This window comes from Oncorhynchus masou, chromosome 6 (assembly GCF_036934945.1).
Source record: "Oncorhynchus masou masou isolate Uvic2021 chromosome 6, UVic_Omas_1.1, whole genome shotgun sequence".
NCBI classification, from domain to species: Eukaryota; Metazoa; Chordata; class Actinopteri; order Salmoniformes; family Salmonidae; genus Oncorhynchus; species Oncorhynchus masou.
In genome coordinates, this window is record NC_088217.1 from 77,517,526 (window position 1) to 77,541,422 (window position 23,897).

Here is a 23,897-nt window from a genome sequence, read left to right on the forward strand (position 1 = left end):
TAAAAGAAATGGAGCCATCTTCTAGGCCCGGAGGCCCGTATTCGTCATCACACTGGCCGGAGCGCGAAATCGGTCCGTACCTCACCACCTGTTGCGTCATTGACCTCTCCAGAGTCCTGGTAATCAAACCTCTCACACAGGGGACCAAACAACATCCACACAGAGCCAAGATACTCATACAGGTGAAAGTTGCGCACAACACAGTGATTGACATTTTTCCATTTCCCAAACAGACTATCAAACCAATTTGTTAGAGCATTATCCACCCCAGAGTTCTCTGCTAATTTGTGAGCTAATGTGGTTAAACCAGCCAGGGTCTTGGTCACTGATCCGTCTGGAGCTGTGTTATCGGGGATGAAAGTACAACATTCGGCCTCGAATATCACACACACACACCACCCTTTTCAGCCAGTAACATATCCAATGCTATTCTATTCTGCCACACCATCAAACCAGTTGCAGCTGTCTGTTCTGTCAACCCTTGTATCACATCTCTAGTATAGTTGACGAAACGCTGTTGGTTATAGTAGATATAATTAATACAATCTACATTCTTATTGAGAGTTGACCACCAGAAGATGCTTGATTCCAAGCCAGCCCTCTGATTCCTATCTTTGAACTCATCATCCCCCTGGGAACTCCAATGCTATCAATGTAAACTCTATTGTCAAAAGATCCTGATAGAGCACTCCTGTCTCTTCTACCTTGCCCGCGGTCTTTGTATTTGATAAGGGTGAAGGGCATGCCCAACTGCACCTATATCGGTCCAATTTGTAGGCAGGTTGGGCCACAGCTTCATACCTCCACACAACCACCAGACATCCGCTCTCGGCCTTTTTTAGCTCACTAAAGTCCTCGGAACTCAACCACCCAGTCAGGTCCCTCATTGTCTTGTCGGGTGTAACATTCTCTGTCCTATTGCATGTTCTTACTTCCCCTACGTCCCATACGTGTGTGATGTCGCAAGCCATACAATAGTAATGTCCTGTAACTGTGAAAGGGGGAAGTCTGGATGTAATGGGCACATGGGGATACCGATAATGCAGATCAATGCAACTGTCATTGTCTGGCTTCCCTGCCTTCATGAACAGCTTTAATTAACATAAAAGCCATTCCCCTGGGTGAATCAATTCCATTAAATTGAAAGGGAATGGTTGTCAATTGAGGTTTTGCTGTGGCGCAGGCATAACATTCTTCTTTCGCTACTGATCTGGCTGTATACTGAATCCATTCTAACCATAGGTTAGAATCCCCATAACTAGTTTCCACCTCAATCACTTCCTTAAGATCTTTCGTCTGCACTATCCGCACCGGCCCTTGGCTCTGGACGACTCCACGGTCAGTGTCTGATTTGCCAGGGGCTCTGCTTGTATTCTGGCTGGCTGTAGAACTATCACCTGCCCTAACCTCTTCTAACCAGAATGGTACTATGGTGTCAACCAAAACCTGATCAAAACCAACATACCATAACCTGAGATCCTCTTCCTTTACGTTTTTAATGGTAATTCGTACCTTTACGCAATATTTCCCTTGCTCAGGATTACAGTCAAAAACCCTCACCTTCACTACACTCCATCTTCTTCCATACTGGGTATGTGGATTTATGTAGCCCTCTCTCTCGGTGTGAGCTATGACCTGTTTCCATGAACTACACGGGGACCTGCACAGATATCTTCCATAATGGCTCATAGTCCTAGACTGCCACGGAGTTAGAGAACCCATTTTGTCTACATCGAACTCCACTGAGACATCCTTCTCGATCTCCACTCTCACTTCCTGTTTACCCAGTTCAAGTGATTTCTAATGCTTGGTTAATACAAAATCCTCATCGTCTAAACTATGGGTCAAGTTACCACCTTCTGCATTCTCGGATGGGTCATGGTGTAATAGGAATATGGCTCCCACAATAAGACAGCTCAGACCAATCAGCACTCCTGTAAAGCCCCACCCTTTCCCAGAGAACATATCATCAGCTAGAGGCCAGCCCATACTTTCACTTCTATGAAAGTGTCAGGGAATCTTCATTAGAGGTAACCCCCGAACCCTTTTGGTATTAGGTTCTTCTCCTAACTCTGTGATTGTTCGACAATGGCAGTGTGTCTTTCCCTCTTGCAATGTGTGATATGAAGCCAGGTAGCTCTTTCAGATATTTTCACAGCGAAGGCTGTCACCAGGAGTACTTGGTATGGCCCCTCCCAACGTGGCTGCTTCCAGTCCTTTTTCTTTAGTGAGTGGACCCAGACCCAGTCTCCTGGTTTTGATGTCTTCAAAGAAAAACCCTGGAATGAGTAGGTATGTCCAAACTTTTACTGGTACTGTGTGTGTGTGTGTGTTGGGATGTATAGACATTATGCACAGTATATGGATAGAATATGTAGTATATCTGAAGAATATGTGGATAGAATAGTATATGTACAGCAATAGTTAAATAGGATGGCGTTTGACAAGAATACAGTATAACGTAAACTTGTACATTGCTTTGGTCCGTACAATTGTCCTTATTTTAGCGCCCCAAAAACGTAATACTTCCAGATCAACTGTATGTCAACACCATTGTAAAGCACAATTTCTCCCCTTTCCAACAAAATCAATTACATGACCTAAACGCTGCCCGTTTCTGCATAATTCAAGCAGGCAATGAGCCCCGTCGGGTCTTTTTAAAAATGGTGGGTGGGGAAGCGAAACTAATGCGTGATAGCGAGAAGGAGAGATCACGTGTGGGAAAATTGGAACATTGGTCAATTTAATAATGTTTAGTTACTGTTTTTACATACTGTTTACCCGTCTTTCACCCATACAGTTATCGTAAAATTAATTGCAGCTTTCAATCTTTTCAGTGGCATTTTTAAAGAGTAATACAGTAGTTGAACGTCACAATTTATTTATCTGTACAAAATATAATTGGTTACACTTGATTATGTACACCTGTGGCAATGGACATTCAGAATGGACATTTACAAAATGTTTGATAGAAATGTATTGTGGAGATCCAATATGCTGTCAGATAGATTGGAAAAGTATAGGAGTGTGTGCTCTATTCATTCTATTTCTATCTTCAACATGCAGTTCCAGATACAGCCCTGCCATTAGTTGAAGGCTGCCAATCCAAGAGTTTCAGAAAAGTACTCACTTCCTGAGATCTGTATTCAAATATTTGTAAAAAAAATAAAATAAGTAGTTGCTTTCTCAGCTCCATATTCAAATAGTTAACAAAAGTAGGTACTCAAATAGTTTGGAAACATAGTAACTTTCTGAGGTCTGTATTTAGGTTTAAGAAGTGGTCTGTTTTTGGAATCTGTATTCCAATAGTTGTAGTCACCTCCAAAGTAGCCCCTGGACAGATTTTTACTTTCCACAAAGCAGTTAAAAACTATATTTATCCCAGGTCTGAAACAGAGCGCACCTACAATCAGAATCTTTTGTTAGGATTTTAATATCATCTTTGAGCACGCACACACATACCCAGACAATCACACACACACACACACACACACACACACACACACACACACACACACACACACACACACACACACACACACACACACACACACACACACACACACACACACACACAACACACACACACACACACACACACACACACACACACACACACACACACACACACACACACACACACACACACACACACACACACACACACACACACACACACACAGTTCAGTAGTACTAATAGCTAAGCTGCATTTGTAGCAGCCACATAGCTAGAATAAAAGACAGATGGAGACTTCTTCACCAGTCCTTTATTAGGTGTCTACAGAGAACAGAAACAGTGAGAACTACCGGGGTGTGTTCAGAACAGAAACAGTGAGAACTACCGGGGTGTGTTCAGAACAGAAACAGTGAGAGCTACCGGGGTGTGTTCAGAACAGAAACAGTGAGAACTACCGGGGTGTGTTCAGAACAGAAACAGTGAGAACTACCGGGGTGTGTTCAGAACAGAAACAGTGAGAACTACCGGGGTGTGTTCAGAACAGAAACAGTGAGAGCTACCGGGGTGTGTTCAGAACAGAAACAGTGAGAACTACCGGGGTGTGTTCAGAACAGAAACAGTGAGAACTACCGGGTTGTGTTCAGAACAGAAACAGTGAGAGCTACCGGGGTGTGTTCAGAACACACAAGGTTTCACAGCGTTTGGAAACTTCTCTATAGAGCCGTTTGTGGGTGTATTAAGAGGGACCACAAAACTATTACGTCCCATTACTTACTATATCATTTTAGGCTGTATGTGTTAGGATTCCCTACTGGCCTTATGCCCCCGTGTGCACTTGTCCTGCTCACTCAGTTCCCTTCATGGATGTGAACGCATTGGATTAATCATGGACTTGAGTTTTCACCATGTCAAAATAATATCCGACATGATTTTCCTCACACCAGTCCATTCCTTTTAAATCTACAAGGTGGGATGAAGGTACACACTTCAGGGAGAGGAAGAGACATCAGGGTGTTGATGTTGGAGGGTGGTGAAGGGGGGGGTTGGCAAGGTGGGGCTGTAGGAGGGGTGAGTTGAGTTGGAGATGGGGGGTGTCAAGTTGAGGGGAGAGAAGGGTGGAGTAGAGTGGAGCGTAGAGGTAGGTCTGTAGGAGGGTTGAATGGAGTAGAGTGGAGCATAGAGGTAGGTCTGTAGGAGGGTTGAATGGAGTAGAGTGGAGCTGGAGGAGCGTAGAGGTAGGTCTGTAGGAGGGTTGAATGGAGTAGAGGGGAGCTGGAGGAGGGTAGAGGTAGGTCTGTAGAAGGGTTGAATGGAGTAGAGGTGGAGGGGGGGGTGGCAGCAGCAGAGAAGTGTTTTCTGTAAACAGTGAACGGCGACAACTAGAATAGGCCTAGTTGTGAAATAAGAGTCTTTGACAGTGGTAAGGCAACTGGTCAGACTACACAGGAAGTGATGAAACCCCTCAGGAAGAGATAACAACAAACAGGACATGGCGAAATGACAAGTGCTACGGTGGGTTTTCCACTTTAGAAACAGGCTTCCTTCACAATAATCCTAATATAAAGAAACAACCATGCACAACACACATATGGAGAGCAGAAATAACCACTGGGATGCAAACCTTAAACAAAATAACAGTTATTCCATTTTATAGAGGGAAATACTTCATACCGACATATCTCTGAATAATTTAAAGAGTAAAAGCACAACTGCCCTATCATTATCAGGTTTGACTGAGTAACTGGGTTAGAGCTGTTAGAGTCATGGGGTCTGGATGGGACTTGGTGAGGCAGAGTCACAGTGAGGTTATTACTGAGTCATTACTTACTGACCAAGGCTTCTGCGCTGAGGTGGTGGTATGGGGGCTGCATAGTGTAGTAAACTGGTGTTCGAACACTGAATGGACCAGTCTCTGCAGGGGTTATTTCTGCAGGACCAGGCCACACGCGAACACACAAACACACGCACACACATGCGCACACACACACACATACCGAGAGAGAAAAACAGAGAGAGAGAGAGAGGCCCAGGATGGGACTGTTTTTCAATACGCCATGCTCTACCGCTTTCGCTTCTGATTGGTCGAATGCCTGTTTATCCCCGCCCTGACTGACACATCTCAGGCCTGCCAATAGATGCCCTTTCCATCAGTAATCCCTCCTCTGGCCCTCTACTTGAGGAAGCAGTCTAGTTTCCTCTGGATGCTTTCGAAAGAGTCGGCTCCCATGTAGTCCGCCAGGCCCGCCTCCCATCGCTGCCTCCTCTCCTCACTGGACACCTGGGGCGCCTTAGGGGGAGGCGGGGGGAGGATGATCTCAACCACACTGTCACAGACCTCCTCCTATAGGAGGTGGAGGGAGAGACAGGGTAGGCAAACAAGATGAGCATTCTGAGACATGGAGAAATACTCACTAATACAAAGGCGACGGTGACAGCCATGAGGCATTTCCCCTCAACCCAAAGCATTGACCAATCAGTAGCTTCCTCTACAGAAAAACAGAACTAAGGGCAGGAGCCGGGGTCAGTGGGAGTGAAAAGCCAATCAGCTTCTTCCTGTTACCGTGGCAACTCCAATAAGCACAGCGGGCCGGGTTTCTAGAGTTGAACTAGGGTGTCAAAAGTATTGCACTACATAGGGCATATGGTGCCATTTGAGACATGCCCGTCGATCACCTGTTTAAAGTATCCATGAGAGACAGGGAGAGAGGTTACCATGTCAATGACTTGCCACTACAGAGGGTCAACACACACACACCATCATCAGCGACTGAAACCAGTAAATAGTGTACTTAAACTACTGTACGATTACACTGTGAACACACTGTACTCAAATACACAAACTGTCCTTCAACAGTCCCCTTAAAAAGCATACAGTGCCTTAAGAAAGTATGCATAGCCCTCGCCTTACTCCACATTTGGTTGTGTTACGTCCTAAAGTCAAAATAGATTAAATAGATTTGTTTCTCTCACCCATATACACACCATACCCTATAATGACAAAATGAAATAGGTGTATAACAACTTAAATATTCCTCTGAGTCAATACGTGTTAGAATCAACTTTGGCAGTGATTACAGCTGTGAGTCTTTCTGGAAAAGTCTCTAAGAGCTTTGCACACCTTGAATGTACATTATTTTCTTTGTTTTATTCTTTAAGCTCTGTCAAGTTGGTTGTTGATCATTGCTAGACAGCCATATCCAAGTCTTGCCATTGATTTTCAACCCAATTTAAATCAAAACTGTCGAACTAGACCACTCAGGAAAATTCAATGTCATCTTGGTAAGCAACTCCACTGTATATTTGACCTTGTGTTTAAGGTTATTGTCCTGCTGAAAGGCGAATTTGTATCCCAAGCAGGCTGAAACAGGTTTCTCCTTAAGGATTTTTCCTGTGCTGAGATATATTGAGTTTATTTTTATCCAAAAAAAACACCCTAGTCTTTGCTGATGACAAGCATACCCATAACATGATGCAGCCACCACCATGCTTGAAAATATGAAGAGTGGTACTCAGTGATGTGTTGGACTTTCCCCAAACATAACGCTTTGTATTCAGGACGAAGTTAATTTCTTTGCCACATTTTTTGCAGTTTTACTTTATTGCCTTATTGCAAACAGAATGCACGTTTTTGAATATTTTTTATTCTGTACAGGCTTCCTTCTTTTCATATTGTACATTAGGTTAGTATTGTGGAGTAACTACAATGTCATTGATCCATCCTCAGTGTCCTATCACAGACATTAAACTTGAACTGTTTTTAAGTCCCCAATGGCCCCATGGTGAAATCCCTGAACAGTTTCCTTCCTCTCCGGCAACTGAGTGAGGAAGGACGCCTGTATCTTTGTAGTGACTGGGTGTATTGATACACCATCCAAAGTGTAATTAATAACTTCACCACGCGCAAAGGAATATTCAATGTCTCCTTTTTTCTTTTTTACCCATCTACCGACAGGTGCCCTTCTTTGCGAGGCATTGGAAAACCTCCCTGTTTTTTGTTGTTGAATCTGTTAGAAATTCACTGCTTGACTGAGGGACCTTACAGATGATGTATGTGTGGGGTACAGCGATGAGGTAGTCATTCAGAAATCATGTTAAGACACAGAGTGAGTCAATGCAACTTATTACGTGACATGTTAAGCACATTGTTACTCTTGAACTTGTTTAGGCTTGCCATAACAAAGGGGTTGAATACTTTGACTCAATACATTTCAGCTTTTCATCTTGAATTAATTTATTTTACAAATTCTAAAAACATTCTTCACTTTGACATTATGGGGTACTTTGTGTAGACCAGTGACACGATCTCAAATTAATGCATTTTAAATTCAGGTTGTAACATAACAAAATGTGGAAAAAGTCAAGCTGTGTGAATTCTTTCCAGAGGCACTGAACATATCTCACAAGTCTTGTTATACATCTTCCAAGATTCAGAAACTATTGTCAGTACTGGAGATCTTCAGAAGTCCACACGCTATGAGGACACACACACACACACACACACACACACACACACACAGTACCTCAGTGCAGCCGGAGCAGAACAGTGCATCTCCATATGAGTCTCTGAGAGCAGGTAGGACCCCAGAGGAGTAGAGGTTCCACCACTGAACCAGGAAGTCAGGGTGCAGGTCACCTGAGCCAGGGGTCAGGGTGTGACCTTTGACCTTCCCAGTCCGGGTGTCATAGGAGTAGCTCCATGGCTTCACCTTCCCCAGGAAGTGGACCACCTTAGCCTCATGACCGTACCTTCAAACACACACACACACCAGAGGTTGTAAATCAAAATCAAATCAAATGTTATTTGTCACATGCGTGGAATACAACAGGCGTAGTAGAACTTACAGTGAAATGCTTGCTTACAAGCCCTTAACCAACAATGCAGTTTTAAGAAAATACTAAATAAAGTAAGAGATACAAATAATTAAATAGTAGCAGTAAAATAACAATAGTGGGGCTATATACAGGCATTGAAGGAGGGGGGGGGGGCAATGCAAATAGTCTGGGTAGCCATTTGATTAGACTTTCAGGATTTTTATGGCTTGGGGGTAGAAGCTGTTTAGAAACCTCTTGGACCTAGACATGGCGCTCCGGTACAGCTTGCCGTGTGGTAGCAGAGAGAACAGTCTATGACTAGGGTGGCTGGAGTCTGACAATTTTTAGGGCCTTCCTCTGACACTGCCTGGTATAGAGGTCCTTTGATGACAGGAAGCTTGGTCCCGGTGATGTACTGGGCCGTACGCGTACCCTATGTAGTGCCTTGCGGTCAGATGCAGAGCAGTTGCCATACCAGGCAGTGATGCAACCCGTCAGGATGCTCTGGATGGTGCAGCTGTAAAACCTTTTGAGGGGAATAGGTTTTGTCATGCCCTCTTCACAACTGTCTTGGTGTGCTTGGACCATGTTAGTTTGTTGGTGATGTGGACGCCAAGGAACTCGAAACTCTCAACCTGCTCCACTACAGCTCCGTCTATGCGAATGGGAGCGTGCTTGGTCCTGCTTTTCCTGTGGTCCACAATCATCTCCTTTGTCTTGATCACGTTGAGGGAGAGGTTGTTATCCTGGCACCACACGGCCAGGGCTCTGACCTCCACCCTATAGGCTCTCATCGTTGATCGTTGTTGTGTCATCGGCAAGATGGTGTTAAAGATGGTGTTGTAGTCGTGCAGTCATGAGTGAACAGGGAGTACAGGAGGGGACTGAGCACGCACACCTGAGGGGCTCCTGTGTTGAGGATCAGCATGGCAGATGTGTTGTTACCTGCCCTTCTCACCTGGGGGCGGCCTGTCAGGAAGTCCAGGTTCCATTTGCAGAGGGAGGTGTTTAGTCCCAGGGTCCTTGTCTTAGTGATGAGCTTTGAGGGCACTATGGTTTTGAACGCTGAGCTGAAGTCAATAAATAGCATTCTCGCGTAGGTGTTCCTTTTGTCCAGGTGTGAAAGGGCAGTGTGGAGTGCAATAGAGATCAATAGAGTGCATCATCTGTGGATCTGTTGGGGCGGTATGCAAATTGGATGAGTCTAGGGTTTCTGGGATAATGGTGTTGATGTGAGCCATGACCAGCCTTTTAAAGAATTTCATGGCTACAGACGTGAGTGCTACGGGTCTGTAGTCATTTAGGCAGGTTACCTTAGTGTTCATTGGCACAGGGACTAAGGTGGTCTGCTTGAAACATGTTAGTATTACAGACAGGGAGAGGTTGAAAATGTCAGTGAAGACACTTGCCAGTTGGTCAGTGCAAGCTCGGAGTACATGTCCTGGTAATCTGTCTGACGCCGTGGCCTTGTGAATGTTGACATGTTTAAAGGTCTTACTCACATCGGCTGTGGAGAGCATGATTACACAGTTGTCTGGAACAGCTGATGCTCTAATGCATTTTTCAGTGTTCCTTGCCTCGAAGCGAGCATAGAAGTTATTTAGCTTGTCTGGTAGGCTCGTGTCACTGGGCAGCTATCGGCTGTGCTTCCCTTTGTAGTCTGTAATAATTTGCAAGCCCTGCCACATCCGACGAGTGTCGGAGCCGATGTAGTACGATTTGATCCTAGTCCTGTACTGACAATTTGCCTGTTGGATGGTTCGTCGGGGGGGGTATAGCAGGATTTCTTATAAGCTTCTCGCTCCTTGAAAGTGGCAGCTCTACCCTTTATCTCAGTATGAATGTTGCCTCTAATCCATGGCTTCTGGTTGGGGTATGTATGTACAGTCACTGTGGGGATGATGTCATCGACGCACTTATTGATGAAGCCAGTGACTGATGTGGTGTGCTCTTCAAGAATCCCGGAACATATTCCAGTCTGTGCTAGCAAAACAGTCCTGTAGTTAAGCATCTGATTCATCTGACCACTTTTTTATTGAGCGAGTCACTGGTGCTTCCTGCATACATTTTTGCTTGTAAGCAGGGATCAGGGGGCTAGAATTATGGTCAGATTTGCCAAATGGGGGGAGGGAGATGTAAGGGTTTTCCTGTGGTGAAGTAGAGGAGGACCAAAACGCAGCGTGGTTATATTGATTCATGTTTAATAAAAACAGATAAACATGAACACTACAAAACAATAAACGTGGAAAACCAAAAACAGCCCTATCTGGTGCAAAACACAGAGACAGGAACAATCACCCACAAACACACAGTGAAACCCAAGCTACCTAAGTATGATTCTCAATCAGAGACAACTAATGACACCTGCCTCTGATTGAGAACCATACTAGGCCGAAACATAGAAATACCCCAAAACATAGAAAAACAATCAGACTGCCCACCCAACTCACGCCCTGACCATACTAAATAAATACAAAACAAAGGAAATAAAGGTCAGAACGTGACAGGAGAGCTTGGTACGCATCTCTGTGTGTGGAGTAAAGGTGGTCTACAGTTTTTTCCCCCTCTGGTTGCACATTTAAGATGCTGGTAGAAATGAGGTAAAAAGGATTTAAGTTTCCTGCATTAAGGTCCCTGGTCACTAGGAGCGCCGCTTCTGGTTGAGCATTTTCCTGTGTGCTTATGGCCTTATACAGCTCATTGAGTGCGGTTTGAGTGCCAGCATCGGTCCGTGGTGGTATGTAGACAGCTACGAAAAATACAGATGAACACTATCTAGGTAGATAGTGTCGTCTACAGCTTATAATGAGATATTCTACCTCAGTCGAGCAAAACCTTGATACTTCCTTAGATATCGTGCACCAGCTGTTGTTTACAAATATACATAGGTGGCCGCCGCCCCTTGTCTTACCAGAGGCTGCTGTTCTATAATGCCGATAGAGTGTATGTTGTATGTTATTAATATCGTCGTTCAGCCACGACTCACTGAAACATTAGATATTACAGTTTTTAATGTCCCGTTCATAGGGTATACGTGCTTTCAGTTTGTCCCATTTATTTTCCAGCGATTGAACGTTGGCTAACAGTACGAATGGCAAGGGCAGATTAGCCACTCGTCGCCTGATCGTCACAAGGCACCCCGATCTCTTTCCGCGAAATCTCTGTTTCTTTCTCCTGCGAATGATGGGGATGAGGGCCTGTTCGGGTGTTTGGAGTATATCCTTCCGACTCATTATATTAAATGTATTTGTCTAATTCATAATCACTGTTCTGATATCCAGAAGCTATTTTTGGTCATAAGAGACAGTTGCAGCAACATTATGTTCAAAATACAAACAATGTGAAAAAACACACAAAATAGCACGGTTGGTTAAGAGCCCATAAAATGGAAGCCGTTCTCTCAGACATCCTAAGTCTTAGTGTGTGTGCGTGTGTGTGTGTGTGGTGTGCGTTCTTGCATTGCGTACTTATAGAATAAATTAGGCTTAACTAGGAGAGCGTGTTTGTATATGTAATGTATGTGACAAAGCTATACTGTATTTTGGGGTTGCCGGCAGTACCCGTGTGTGTTATTTCAGGACAGGCCTGAGTCACTCCTCTCTTGAAACTCAACACCACACACCCTTTCAACTGACCTTGCGTGGCTTATTAATGCCAAAACATGCACTCTTCTCCCTCATGCACTCTCTCTCTCACTCACTTTTCTTCCTCATGATCGCTCCCTGACACTCTCTCTCCCTGACACTCTCTCTCCCTGACACTCTCTCTCCCTGACACTCTCTCTCCCTGACACTCTCTCCCCCTGACACTCTCTCCCCCTGACACTCTCTCCCCCTGACACTCTCTCCCCCTGACACTCTCTCCCCCTGACACGCTCTCCCCCTGACACGCTCTCCCCCTGACACGCTCTCCCCCTGACACGCTCTCCCCCTGACACTCTCTCTCCCTGACACACATACACACACACACAGTTGAGGGTAGGAAGCCAGGGATTTGGAGCTAAAGTGTGATTTATGAAATAACTTCTACTGTGATAACACTGGAATGTGTGTGTGTGTGTGCGCCTACTGTTTGAAGGCTGGTAGATAGGTGTATATAGCGATGCTGCTGAGGTTGTAGATAAAAGGCAGGTGTTTGGAAATGTCTGCTGTTGACCAGGTATTGAAGAAACTGTTCAGAACTCCTTGGTCCCCACCTAGAGAGAGCAAGAGAGGGAGGGAGAAAGGGAGAGAGAAGGGGAAGAGGGAGAGAGAAGGGGGAGAGGGAATGAGAGAAAGAAGGGGAGAGTGAGTGAGAGAGGGAAAATGAGAGTGGGGAGGGGGAGAGGTTAGACGAGAACATGACAGGTATTTTAGGATCTATAGGATCTTGTTGGCAGCAGAATTTAAGGAAATTCCATAGGAGATAGAGCATTTATTGCACCACCCCAGACACACACTCTTTGTACCATGTATTTAATTCTGTACTGCAGTTGCTTGCTCTTGGCCAGGGTTCCTTTCAAAAACACATTCACACCTCAGTGGGACTCACATGGATAAAACACATTCACATCTCAATGGGACTCACATGGATAAAACACATTCACATCTCAATGGGACTCACATGGATAAAACACATTCACATCTCAATGGGACTCACATGGATAAATCACATTCACACCTCAATGGGACTCACATGGATAAAACACATTCACATCTCAATGGGACTCACATGGATAAAACACATTCACATCTCAATGGGACTCACATGGATAAAACACATTCACATCTCAATGGGACTCACATGGATAAATCACATTCACATCTCAATGGGACTCACATGGATAAATCACATTCACATCTCAATGGGACTCACATGGATAAAACACATTCACATCTCAATGGGACTCACATGGATAAATCACATTCACATCTCAATGGGACTCACATGGATAAATCACATTCACACCTCAATGGGACTAACATGGATAAAACACATTCACATCTCAATGGGACTCACATGGATAAATCACATTCACATCTCAATGGGATAATAATAATAATAATAATAATAATAAAGAACTCACCGTCAAAGCTGCCGTTCTCAGTGCAGTGTGTCATAAGGCTGCGGTATGTTTCATTGGACGGTTTAAAGACGAACACGCCTGAGTTGAAACAGTCTGGCCAACCAGGATCAGGCGCCGCAGATAACTCCTCCCTCTCAAACAGCTCATCAATGTTGGACAACACCTGCGTACACACACACGCACGCACAGTATTTAGCCCCGAATACAGACTTGCTGTAATTTGTACTGAGTTAGGAGTGTGAGTGTGTGTGTGCTCACCAGTGTGTCTGCGTCCATAAACACACACTTGGTGTAGTGTGTGAGTGTCCAGCAGTGCAGCTTGGTGAAGGTCACTCCGAGGTCTGGTCTCTTCATCAGGGCCAGGTGGGCCGTGTCCCCAGAGTCCAAGATATCCACCACACACACCTCGTCATAGATGCTACTCAGCATGGCCCTGCAACACAGACACACGGTTTGAGTTGTGTTACCTGCTCAGGTGTACTCAGGCTTGACCAATACAAAACTAATAGAGACAAGGCTATGGGTGTGTCAAACACTGAACATAGATCATGGTGTGTGTATATATATATATATATATATATACACACAGTGCCTTGCGAAAGTATTCGGCCCCCTTGAACTTTGCGACCTTTTGCCACATTTCAGGCTTCAAACATAAATATATAAAACTGTATTTTTTTGTGAAGAATCAACAACAAGTGGGACACAATCATGAAGTGGAACGACATTTATTGGATATTTCAAACTTTTTTAACAAATCAAAAACTGAAAAATTGGGCGTGCAAAATTATTCAGCCCCCTTAAGTTAATACTTTGCAGCGCCACCTTTTGCTGCGATTACAGCTGTAAGTTGCTTGGGGTATGTCTCTATCAGTTTTGCACATCGAGAGCGAAATTTTTTCCCATTCCTCCTTGCAAAACAGCTCGAGCTCAGTGAGGTTGGATGGAGAGCATTTGTGAACAGCAGTTCAGTTCTTTCCACAGATTCTCGATTGGATTCAGGTCTGGACTTTGACTTGGCCATTCTAACACCTGGATATGTTTATTTTTGAACCATTCCATTGTAGATTTTGCTTTATGTTTTGGATCATTGTCTTGTTGGAAGACAAATCTCCGTCCCAGTCTCAGGTCTTTTGCAGACTCCATCAGGTTTTCTTCCAGAATGGTCCTGTATTTGGCTCCATCCATCTTCCCATCAATTTTAACCATCTTCCCTGTCCCTGCTGAAGAAAAGCAGGCCCAAACCATGATGCTGCCACCACCATGTTTGACAGTGGGTATGATGTGTTCAGGGTGATGAGCTGTGTTGCTTTTACGCCAAACATAATGTTTTGCATTGTTGCCAAAAAGTTCAATTTTGGTTTCATCTGACCAGAGCACCTTCTTCCACATGTTTGGTGTGTCTCCCAGGTGGCTTGTGGCAAACTTTAAACAACACTTTTTATGGATATCTTTAAGAAATGGCTTTCTTCTTGCCACTCTTCCATAAAGGCCAGATTTGTGCAATATACGACTGATTGTTGTCCTATGGACAGAGAGTCTCCCACCACAGCTGTAGATCTCTGCAGTTCATCCAGAGTGATCATGGGCCTCTTGGCTGCATCTCTGATCAGTCTTCTCCTTGTATGAGCTGAAAGTTTAGAGGGACGGCCAGGTCTTGGTAGATTTGCAGTGGTCTGATACTCCTTCCATTTCAATATTATCGCTTGCACAGTGCTCCTTGGGATGTTTAAAGCTTGGGAAATCTTTTTGTATCCAAATCCGGCTTTAAACTTCTTCACAACAGTATCTCGGACCTGCCTGGTGTGTTCCTTGTTCTTCATGATGCTCTCTGCGCTTTTAACGGACCTCTGAGACTATCACAGTGCAGGTGCATTTATACGGAGACTTGATTACACACAGGTGGATTGTATTTATCATCATTAGTCACTTAGGTCAACATTGGATCATTCAGAGATCCTCACTGAACTTCTGGAGAGAGTTTGCTGCACTGAAAGTAAAGGGGCTGAATAATTTTGCACGCCCAATTTTTCAGTTTTTGATTTGTTAAAAAAGTTTGAAATATCCAATAAATGTCGTTCCACTTCATGATTGTGTCCCACTTGTTGTTGATTCTTCACAAAAAAATACAGTTTTATATATTTATGTTTGAAGCCTGAAATGTGGCAAAAGGTCGCAAAGTTCAAGGGGGCAGAATACTTTCGCAAGGCACTGTATATATGAGTGCAAGCATGTGTATGTGTTACCTGCAGGGCTCTGCTACGTGAGGTCCAATCAGAACCACCAGCTGTTTGGTTGTGTTATGGTTGCGTAGCGACCTCCCCAGAACCATCGCTCCTTTGGCATAGTTGTCATTTGTGGCCAGCGTCACATATGCTTGGTCTAATCACACACACACATATCTGACTAGTTATTTGTAAATAACACTGAAACAGAAAGAGAGAGCAGCTTCTGTCTGGCACCTGAACCCTCTCTACATGGCTTATATCGGTACTTCATATCAAACGGCCTATTGGGACAACAGCTAAGGTAACCATAGACCTGTTCCTACCATAGAATAGCTCTATAGCTGACCCTCTACCCGTCCCTACTATAGAATAGCCCTAAAGCTGACCCTCTACCCGTCCCTACCATAGAATAGCTCTATAGCTGACCCTCTACCCGTCCCTACCATAGAATAGCTCTATAGCTGACCCTCTACCCATCCCTACCATAGAATAGCCCTAAAGCTGACCCTCTACCCGTCCCTACCATAGAATAGCTCTATAGCTGACACTCTACCCGTCCCTACCATAGACTAACCCTATAGCTGACCCTCTCCCCGTCCCTACCATAGAATAGCCCTATAGCTGACCCTCTACCCGTCCCTACCATAGAATAGCCCTAAAGCTGACCCTCTACCCGTCCCTACCATAGAATAGCTCTATAGCTGACACTCTACCCGTCCCTACCATAGAATAGCCCTATAGCTGACCCTCTACCCGTCCCTACCACAGAATAGCTGACCCTCTACCCGTCCCTACCATAGAATAGCTGACCCTCTACCCGTCCCTACCATAGACTAGCCCAATAGCTGACCCTCTACCCGTCCCTACCATAGAGTAGCTGACCCTCTACCCATCCCTACCATAGACTAGCCCAATAGCTGACCCTCTACCCGTCCCTACCATAGAATAGCCCTATAGCTGACCGTCTACCCGTCCCTACCATAGACTAGCCCAATAGCTGACCCTCTACCCGTCCCTACCATAGAGTAGCTGACCCTCTACCCATCCCTACCATAGACTAGCCCAATAGCTGACCCTCTACCCGTCCCTACCATAGACTAGCCCAATAGCTGACCCTCTACCCGTCCCGACCATAGAATAGCTGACCCTCTACCCGTCCCTACCATAGAATAGCTGACCCTCTACCCATCCCTACCATAGACTAGCCCTATAGCTGACCCTCTACCCGTCCCTACCATAGACTAGCCCTATAGCTGACCCTCTACCCGTCCCTACCATAGACTAGCCCAATAGCTGACCCTCTACCAGTCCCTACCATAGACTAGCCCTATAGCTGTCCCTCTACCCGTCCCTACCAGACTAGCCCAATAGCTGACCCTCTACCCGTCCCTACCATAGAAAAGCCCTATAGCTAACCCTCTACCCGTCCCTACCATAGACTAGCCAAATAGCTGACCCTTTACCCGTCCCTACCATAGAATAGCTGACCCTCTACCCGTTCCTACCATAGACTAGCCCTATAGCTTACCCTCTACCCGTCCCTACCATAGACTAGCCCTATAGCAGACCCTCTACCCGTCCCTACCATAGACTAGCCCTGTAGCTGACCCTCTACCCGTTCCTACCATAGACTAGCCCTGTAGCTGACCCTCTACCCGTTCATACCATAGACTAGCCCTATAGCTGACCGTCTACCCGTCCCAACCATAGAATAGCCCTATAGCCGACCCTCTACCCGTCCCTACCATAGACTAGCCCTATAGCTGACCCTCTACCCGTCCCTACCATAGACTAGCCCAATAGCTGACCCTCTACCCGTCCCTACCATAGACTAGCCCTATAGCTGACCCTCTACCAGTCCCTACCATAGACTAGCCCTATAGCTGACCCTCTACCCGTCCAAACCATAGACTAGCCCTATAGCTGACCCTCTCCCCGTCCCTACCATAGAATAGCCCTATAGCTGACCCTCTACCCGTCCCTACCATAGACTAGCCCTATAGCTGACCCTCTACCCGTCCCTACCATAGACTAGCCCTATAGCTGACCCTCTACCCGTCCCTACCATAGACTAGCCCTATAGCTGACCCTCTACCCGTCCCTACCATAGACTAGCCCTATAGCTGACCCTCTACCCGTCCCTACCATAGAATAGCCCTAAAGCTGACCCTCTACCCGTCCCTACCATAAAATAGCTGACCCTTTACCCGTCCCTACCATAGAATAGCCCTATAGCTGACCCTCTACCCCTCCCTACCATAGAATAGCGCTATAGCCGACCCTCTACCCGTCCCTACCATAGACTAGCCCTATAGCTGACCCTCTACCCGTCCCTACCATAGAATAGCTGACCTTCTACCCGTCCCTACCATAGACAAGCCCAATAGCTGACACTCAACCAGTCCCTACCATAGAATAGCTGACCCTCAACCAGTCCCTACCATAGACTAGCCCAATAGCTGACCCTCTACCCGTCCCTACCATAGACTAGCTCTATAGCTGACCCTCTACCCTTCCCTACCATAGAATAGCTCTATAGCTGACCCACTACCCTTCCCTACCATAGAATAGCCCTATAGCTGACCCTCTACCCGTCCCTACCATAGAATAGCCCTAAAGCTGACCCTCTACCCGTCCCTACCATAGACTAGCCCAATAGCTGACCCTCTACCCGTCCCTACCATAGAATAGCTCTATAGCTGACCCTCTACCCATCCCTACCATAGACTGGCCCTATAGCTGACCCTCTACCCGTCCCTACCATAGACTAGCCCTATAGCTGACCCTCTACCCTTCCCTACCATAGACTAGCCCTATAGCTGACCCTCTACCCGTCCCTACCATAGACTAGCCCTATAGCAGACCCTCTACCCGTCCCTACCATAGACTAGCCCTATAGCTAACCCTCTACCCGTCCCTACCATAGACTAGCCCTATAGCTGACCTTCTACCAGTCCCTACCATAGACTAGCCCTATAGCTGACCCTCTACCCGTCCCTACCATAGAATAGCTGACCCTCTACCCGTCCCTACCATAGACTAGCCCTATAGCTGACCCTCTACCCGTCCCTACCATAGAATAGCTGACCCTCTACCCGTCCCGACCATAGAATAGCTGACCCTCTACCCGTCCCTACCATAGAATAGCCCTATAGCTGACCCTCTACCCGTCCCTTCCATAGACTAGCCCTATAGCTGACCCTCTACCAGTCCCTACAATAGACTAGCCCTATAGCTGACCCTCTACCCGTCCAAACCATAGACTAGGCCTATAGCTGACCCTCTCCCCGTCCCTACCATAGAATAGCCCTATAGCTGACCCGCTACCCGTCCCTACCATAGACTAGCCCTATAGCTGAACCTCTACCCATCCCTACCATAGACTAGCCCTATAGCTGTCCCTCTACCAGTCCCTACCATAGACTAGCCCTATAGCAGACCCTCTACCTGTCCCTACCATAGACTAGCCCTATAGCCGACCCTCTACCCGTCACCTACCATAGAATAGCCCTATAGCTGACCCTCTACCCGTCCCTACCATAGACTAGCCCAATAGCTGACCCTCTACCCATCCCTACCATAGACTAGCCCTATAGCTGACCCTCTACCCGTCCCTACCATAGACTAGCCCTATAGCTGTCCCTCTACCAGTCCCTACCATAGACTAGCCCTATAGCAGACCCTCTACCCATCCCTACCATAGACTAGCCCTATAGCTGACCCTCTACCCATCCCTACCATAGACTAGCCCTATAGCTGACCCTCTACCCGTCCCTACCAAAGACTAGCCCTGTAGCTGACCCTCTACCCGTCCCTACCATAGAATAGCCCTGTAGCTGACCCTCTACCCGTCCCTACCATAGAATAGCCCTGTAGCCGACCCTCTACCCCTCCCTACCATAGACCAGCCCTATAGCCGACCCTCTACCCGTCCCTACCATAGACCAGCCCTGTAGCTGACCCTCTACCCGTCCCTACCATAGAAAAGCCCTATAGCTGACCCTCTACCCGTCCCTACCATAAAATAGCTGACCCTCTACCCGTCCCTACCATAGAATAGCCCTATAGCTGACCCTCTACCCGTCTCTACCATAGACTAGCCTTATAGCTGACCCTCTACCCGTCCCTACCATAGCCTAGCCCTATAGCCGACCCTCTACCCGTCCCTATCATAGACTAGCCCTATAGCTGACCCTCTACCCGTCCCTACCATAAAATCGCTGACCCTCTACCCGTCCCTACCATAGAATAGCCCTATAGCTGACCCTCTACCCGTCTCTTCCATAGACTAGCCCTATAGCTGACCCTCTACCCGTCCCTACCATAGCCTAGCCCTATAGCCGACCCTCTACCCGTCCCTATCATAGACTAGCCCTATAGCTGACCCTCTACCCGTCCCTACCATAGACTAGCCCTATAGCCGACCCTCTACCCGTCCCTACCATAGACTAGCCCTATAGCTGACCCTCTACCCGTCCCTACCATAGACTAGCCCTATAGCTGACCCTCTACCCGTCCCTACCATAGACTAGCCCTATAGCTGACCCTCTACCCGTCCCTACCATAGACTAGCCCTATAGCCGACCCTCTACCCGTCCCTACCATAGACTAGCCCTATAGCTGACCCTCTACCCCTCCCTACCATAGAATAGCCCTATAGCCGACCCTCTACCCGTCCCTACCATAGACTAGCCCTATAGCTGACCCTCTACCCGTCCCTACCATAGACAAGCCCAATAGCTGACACTCAACCAGTCCCTACCATAGAATAGCTGACCCTCTACCCGTCCCTACCATAGACAAGCCCAATAGCTGACACTCAACCAGTCCCTACCATAGAATAGCTGACCCTCAACCAGTCCCTACCATAGACTAGCCCAATAGCTGACCCTCTACCCGTCCCTACCATAGACTAGCTCTATAGCTGACCCTCTACCCTTCCCTACCATAGAATAGCTCTATAGCTGACCCTCTACCCTTCCCTACCATAGAATAGCTCTATAGCTGACCCTCTACCCGTCCCTACCATAGAATAGCCCTAAAGCTGACCCTCTACCCGTCCCTACCATAGACTAGCCCAATAGCTGACCCTCTACCCGTCCCTACCATAGACTAGCCCTATAGCTGACCCTCTACCCTTCCCTACCATAGACTAGCCCTATAGCTGACCCTCTACCCGTCCCTACCATAGACTAGCCCTATAGCAGACCCTCTACCCGTCGCTACCATAGACTAGCCCTATAGCTGACCCTCTACCCGTCCCTACCATAGACTAGCCCTATAGCTAACCCTCTACCCGTCCCTACCATAGACTAGCCCTATAGCCGACCCTCTACCCGTCCCTACCATAGACTAGCCCTATAGCTGACCCTCTACCCGTCCCTACCATAGACTAGCCCTATAGCTGACCCTCTACCCGTCCCTACCATAGTCTAGCCCTATAGTTTACACACTGTACTATAACTGTCATATGTCAACTTGTGGTGGTAATGTCAAAGGCAGTTCTACACGAGCCGTTTCCACTTGTGAGATTGACCATACAGACAAGAAACGCGTCGTGTTTACAACCAGTGATGATTTATTTTTCAAGGATTAAAAACCACTGCGTGTTATCTCTCGGGTAAATATTGTAGAATACATGGGAATATAGCGAAAGTGTGCGTTTGATACATCCCTACGCAGAGAGTAAACAAGTGCACACCTCGGGATGGAGGAGAGAGGGAATTCAGCAATGGCCGAGCCGCACGTAGGCACAGACACTGCAGGACCGTAAACACAACAAGCATACGGTGTACTTTCAGTTTAAGTCATCATATTTGTTGCCAACGCGGATAACGTTACTTTAACTACATCGCGGCATAAAACGAGAATATATATATAAATAGGAAGACTGTAACTGCGTGAAATATGCGCATGCATCAAACCATATATAAACAGTGTTGCTGAAAGATGGCAACACAAAGCTACTGGAATTTTCGTGTGATTCTGCTATAGCTCCAAAAGCATAGCCTAATATATTATCAAACCATAATCATATAAAACAAACTAAAGTAATATAACACTGCTTAATGGTTATAGACAATTCCTGTCGTCCTTATTAACCGACTGTACGCTGTCTTACCCGCCATGGTCCGTTATTCGGTGTGGCCGTAGCTCGGGAGTGCTAGATTCGGTGTTTAATTAACGGGAGTTTTTCGGTGGATACAGAGCTAGAAGACACAACTGTCGACTCAAGAGGAAGGAGTCAAGTCAGGAGGCCATATTCTGCGTCATGTGATCCGTGACAGCGCACACACCCGCCACAATACACACACAAAGAAACAGAATCGAAATGTTTGCTAGTCTTCGTGATTATTTCAGTTTTATTACAGTTTTTAAATAGATATTTGATCTTCAGGATAGGCCTAATGATCATACTTGTTCACAAGAACGGAAAGGTAAAATAGCGGTACATAATACGACTATATCAACATCAATCAGTGTTATTTATCAACCAGTTCTTTGATGCCAATGACTGGAACGAATTGCAAAAATCACCGAAGCTGGAGACTTTGTTCTCCCTCTCTAACTTTAAGCATCAGCTGTCAGAGCAGCTTACCGATCATTTTACCTGTACAGAGTCCATCTGTAAATACCTCATCTCCATAATGTTATTTATTCATTTTTGCTCTTTTGCTCCCCTGTATCTCGACTTGCACATCATCATCTGCACATCTATCACTCCAGTGTTAATGCTAAATTGTAATTATTTCGCCTCTATGGCTTATTTATTGCCTTACCTCCCAAATCTTACTACGTTTGCACACACTCTACATAGACTTTTCTATTGTGTTATTGACTGTACGTTTGTTTATTCCATGTGTAACAATGTGTTGTTGTTTTTGTCGCACTGCTTTGCTTTATCTTGGCCAGGTCGCAGTTGCAAATGAGAACTTGTTCTAAACTGGCCTACCTGGACACATAAAGGTGAAATAAAAAAATGAATAAAAATAAACAAATATTTATGGTAAGTGCTTGCAAATGGTTTATAAGACCAGTTCCCGTGTTCCTTTAGCGACTCCTAGTGGTGAGATGGTGTATCAGCACCCTGGGCTAACTAAACAAGGAAATATTATATATTTATCTTTCTTTGGTGCTGGCTGAGCGAGGGGAAATTATTAGTAACCTAGCCTATGTCAATTTCTACTTTTACCCGATACTCTGTAATTTATATATTTTCAAACGCATACGTCCAATTACAAGGTGACATAAAAATGAATGAAGCAGATGGAACACATCATGTTATCAGGAAGTCAGGATGTCTGAGCTTTACAAGGTGCAGGTCACAGTCTCCCCTGGAGGCGTGTGTTCAAATCCCACTTCTGACAGTTGTTTAGCACCTCTCACGCAGGAGTCATGCTGCTTGGCAGTAATAATAAGATGACCAAATAACAACTTCACACAGTGGAATAACAATTAATAATAAACCCTCTCAAATGCAAACCTTCTGGAGCTGGGCAAAGGTCTAAGAAAAAAGCCGTACTTAATAACGAAAGAATTAGGGGAACATTTCATGTTATTGCATTATAATGAGTTACTACATTATCTTTCAGTTATTAAATTATCATTTGCTGTAGGCTATGCCTACCGGGCCTTTCACGCCTAACAAGCCTCTCTTCTTCTGTCATGTTTGTCGTGGCCGAGTGGTTAAGGTGATGGGCTGGAAATCCTTTGGGATCTTCCTGCGCAGGTTTGAATCTTGCAGACAACGAAAATGCATTTTTTGACCCCTCCAGAGGTGGAAGTTTAGTCATGTTTCTTATACCAATCACATCCTCTCAGAGCTCCACAAGTACATAGGGATTAGGTGTCCATTTGGGACAGGACTGCAGGCCATACATCCCACCTCACAGCTTTACACACCTGGTTATCCATCCATCTAGCTCTATAGGCCACAGTAGCATAGGTTACAGGTTTGCAGTCAAGCCACAGATTTCAGGTGAGATCCCATGATACACTCAACAATACAACAACACGATTCTCATGAATAACCATTATGCCATTTGCTAAGATTTCCCCCATTTTGACATGTGGACCTGTTGTCACTCTTACCCTGACGGATAGCTCCAGACACTTTTTTGGTCCTATCTGAGGCATTTTTAAATTCATGTCAAAATGGCCATATTGTGAAGACACTCTTATAGTCTGCAGGGTAATCGAACTCGCCGTATCTAAAGTCAAGCCACAGTTCATAGGTGAGATCCCTTGTTAAACCCTAAAAGAAAAAAAAAACACGATTACGTTGAAAATAACCTTTAAGCCATTCAGGTTGCGGTCTCCCCAATAAGGGTGGTTC

At 45.8% G+C, this 23,897-nt stretch overlaps 1 protein-coding gene across 1 annotated transcript; it reads right to left on the reverse strand.

Annotated features, from left to right (window-relative positions):
* Positions 1 to 3,747: 3,747 nt before the first annotated feature.
* Positions 3,748 to 21,822, reverse strand: LOC135542704 (glycogenin-1-like). Its single transcript, XM_064969840.1, has 7 exons — positions 21,684 to 21,822; positions 15,581 to 15,716; positions 13,593 to 13,767; positions 13,335 to 13,497; positions 12,338 to 12,464; positions 7,978 to 8,203; positions 3,748 to 5,798 (listed from the first exon to the last, which is right to left on the reverse strand). Exons 1-7 carry the CDS (start codon positions 21,688 to 21,690, stop codon positions 5,628 to 5,630), a joined length of 1,005 nt encoding a protein of 334 aa, XP_064825912.1. The 5' UTR covers positions 21,691 to 21,822; the 3' UTR covers positions 3,748 to 5,627.
* Positions 21,823 to 23,897: the final 2,075 nt, after the last annotated feature.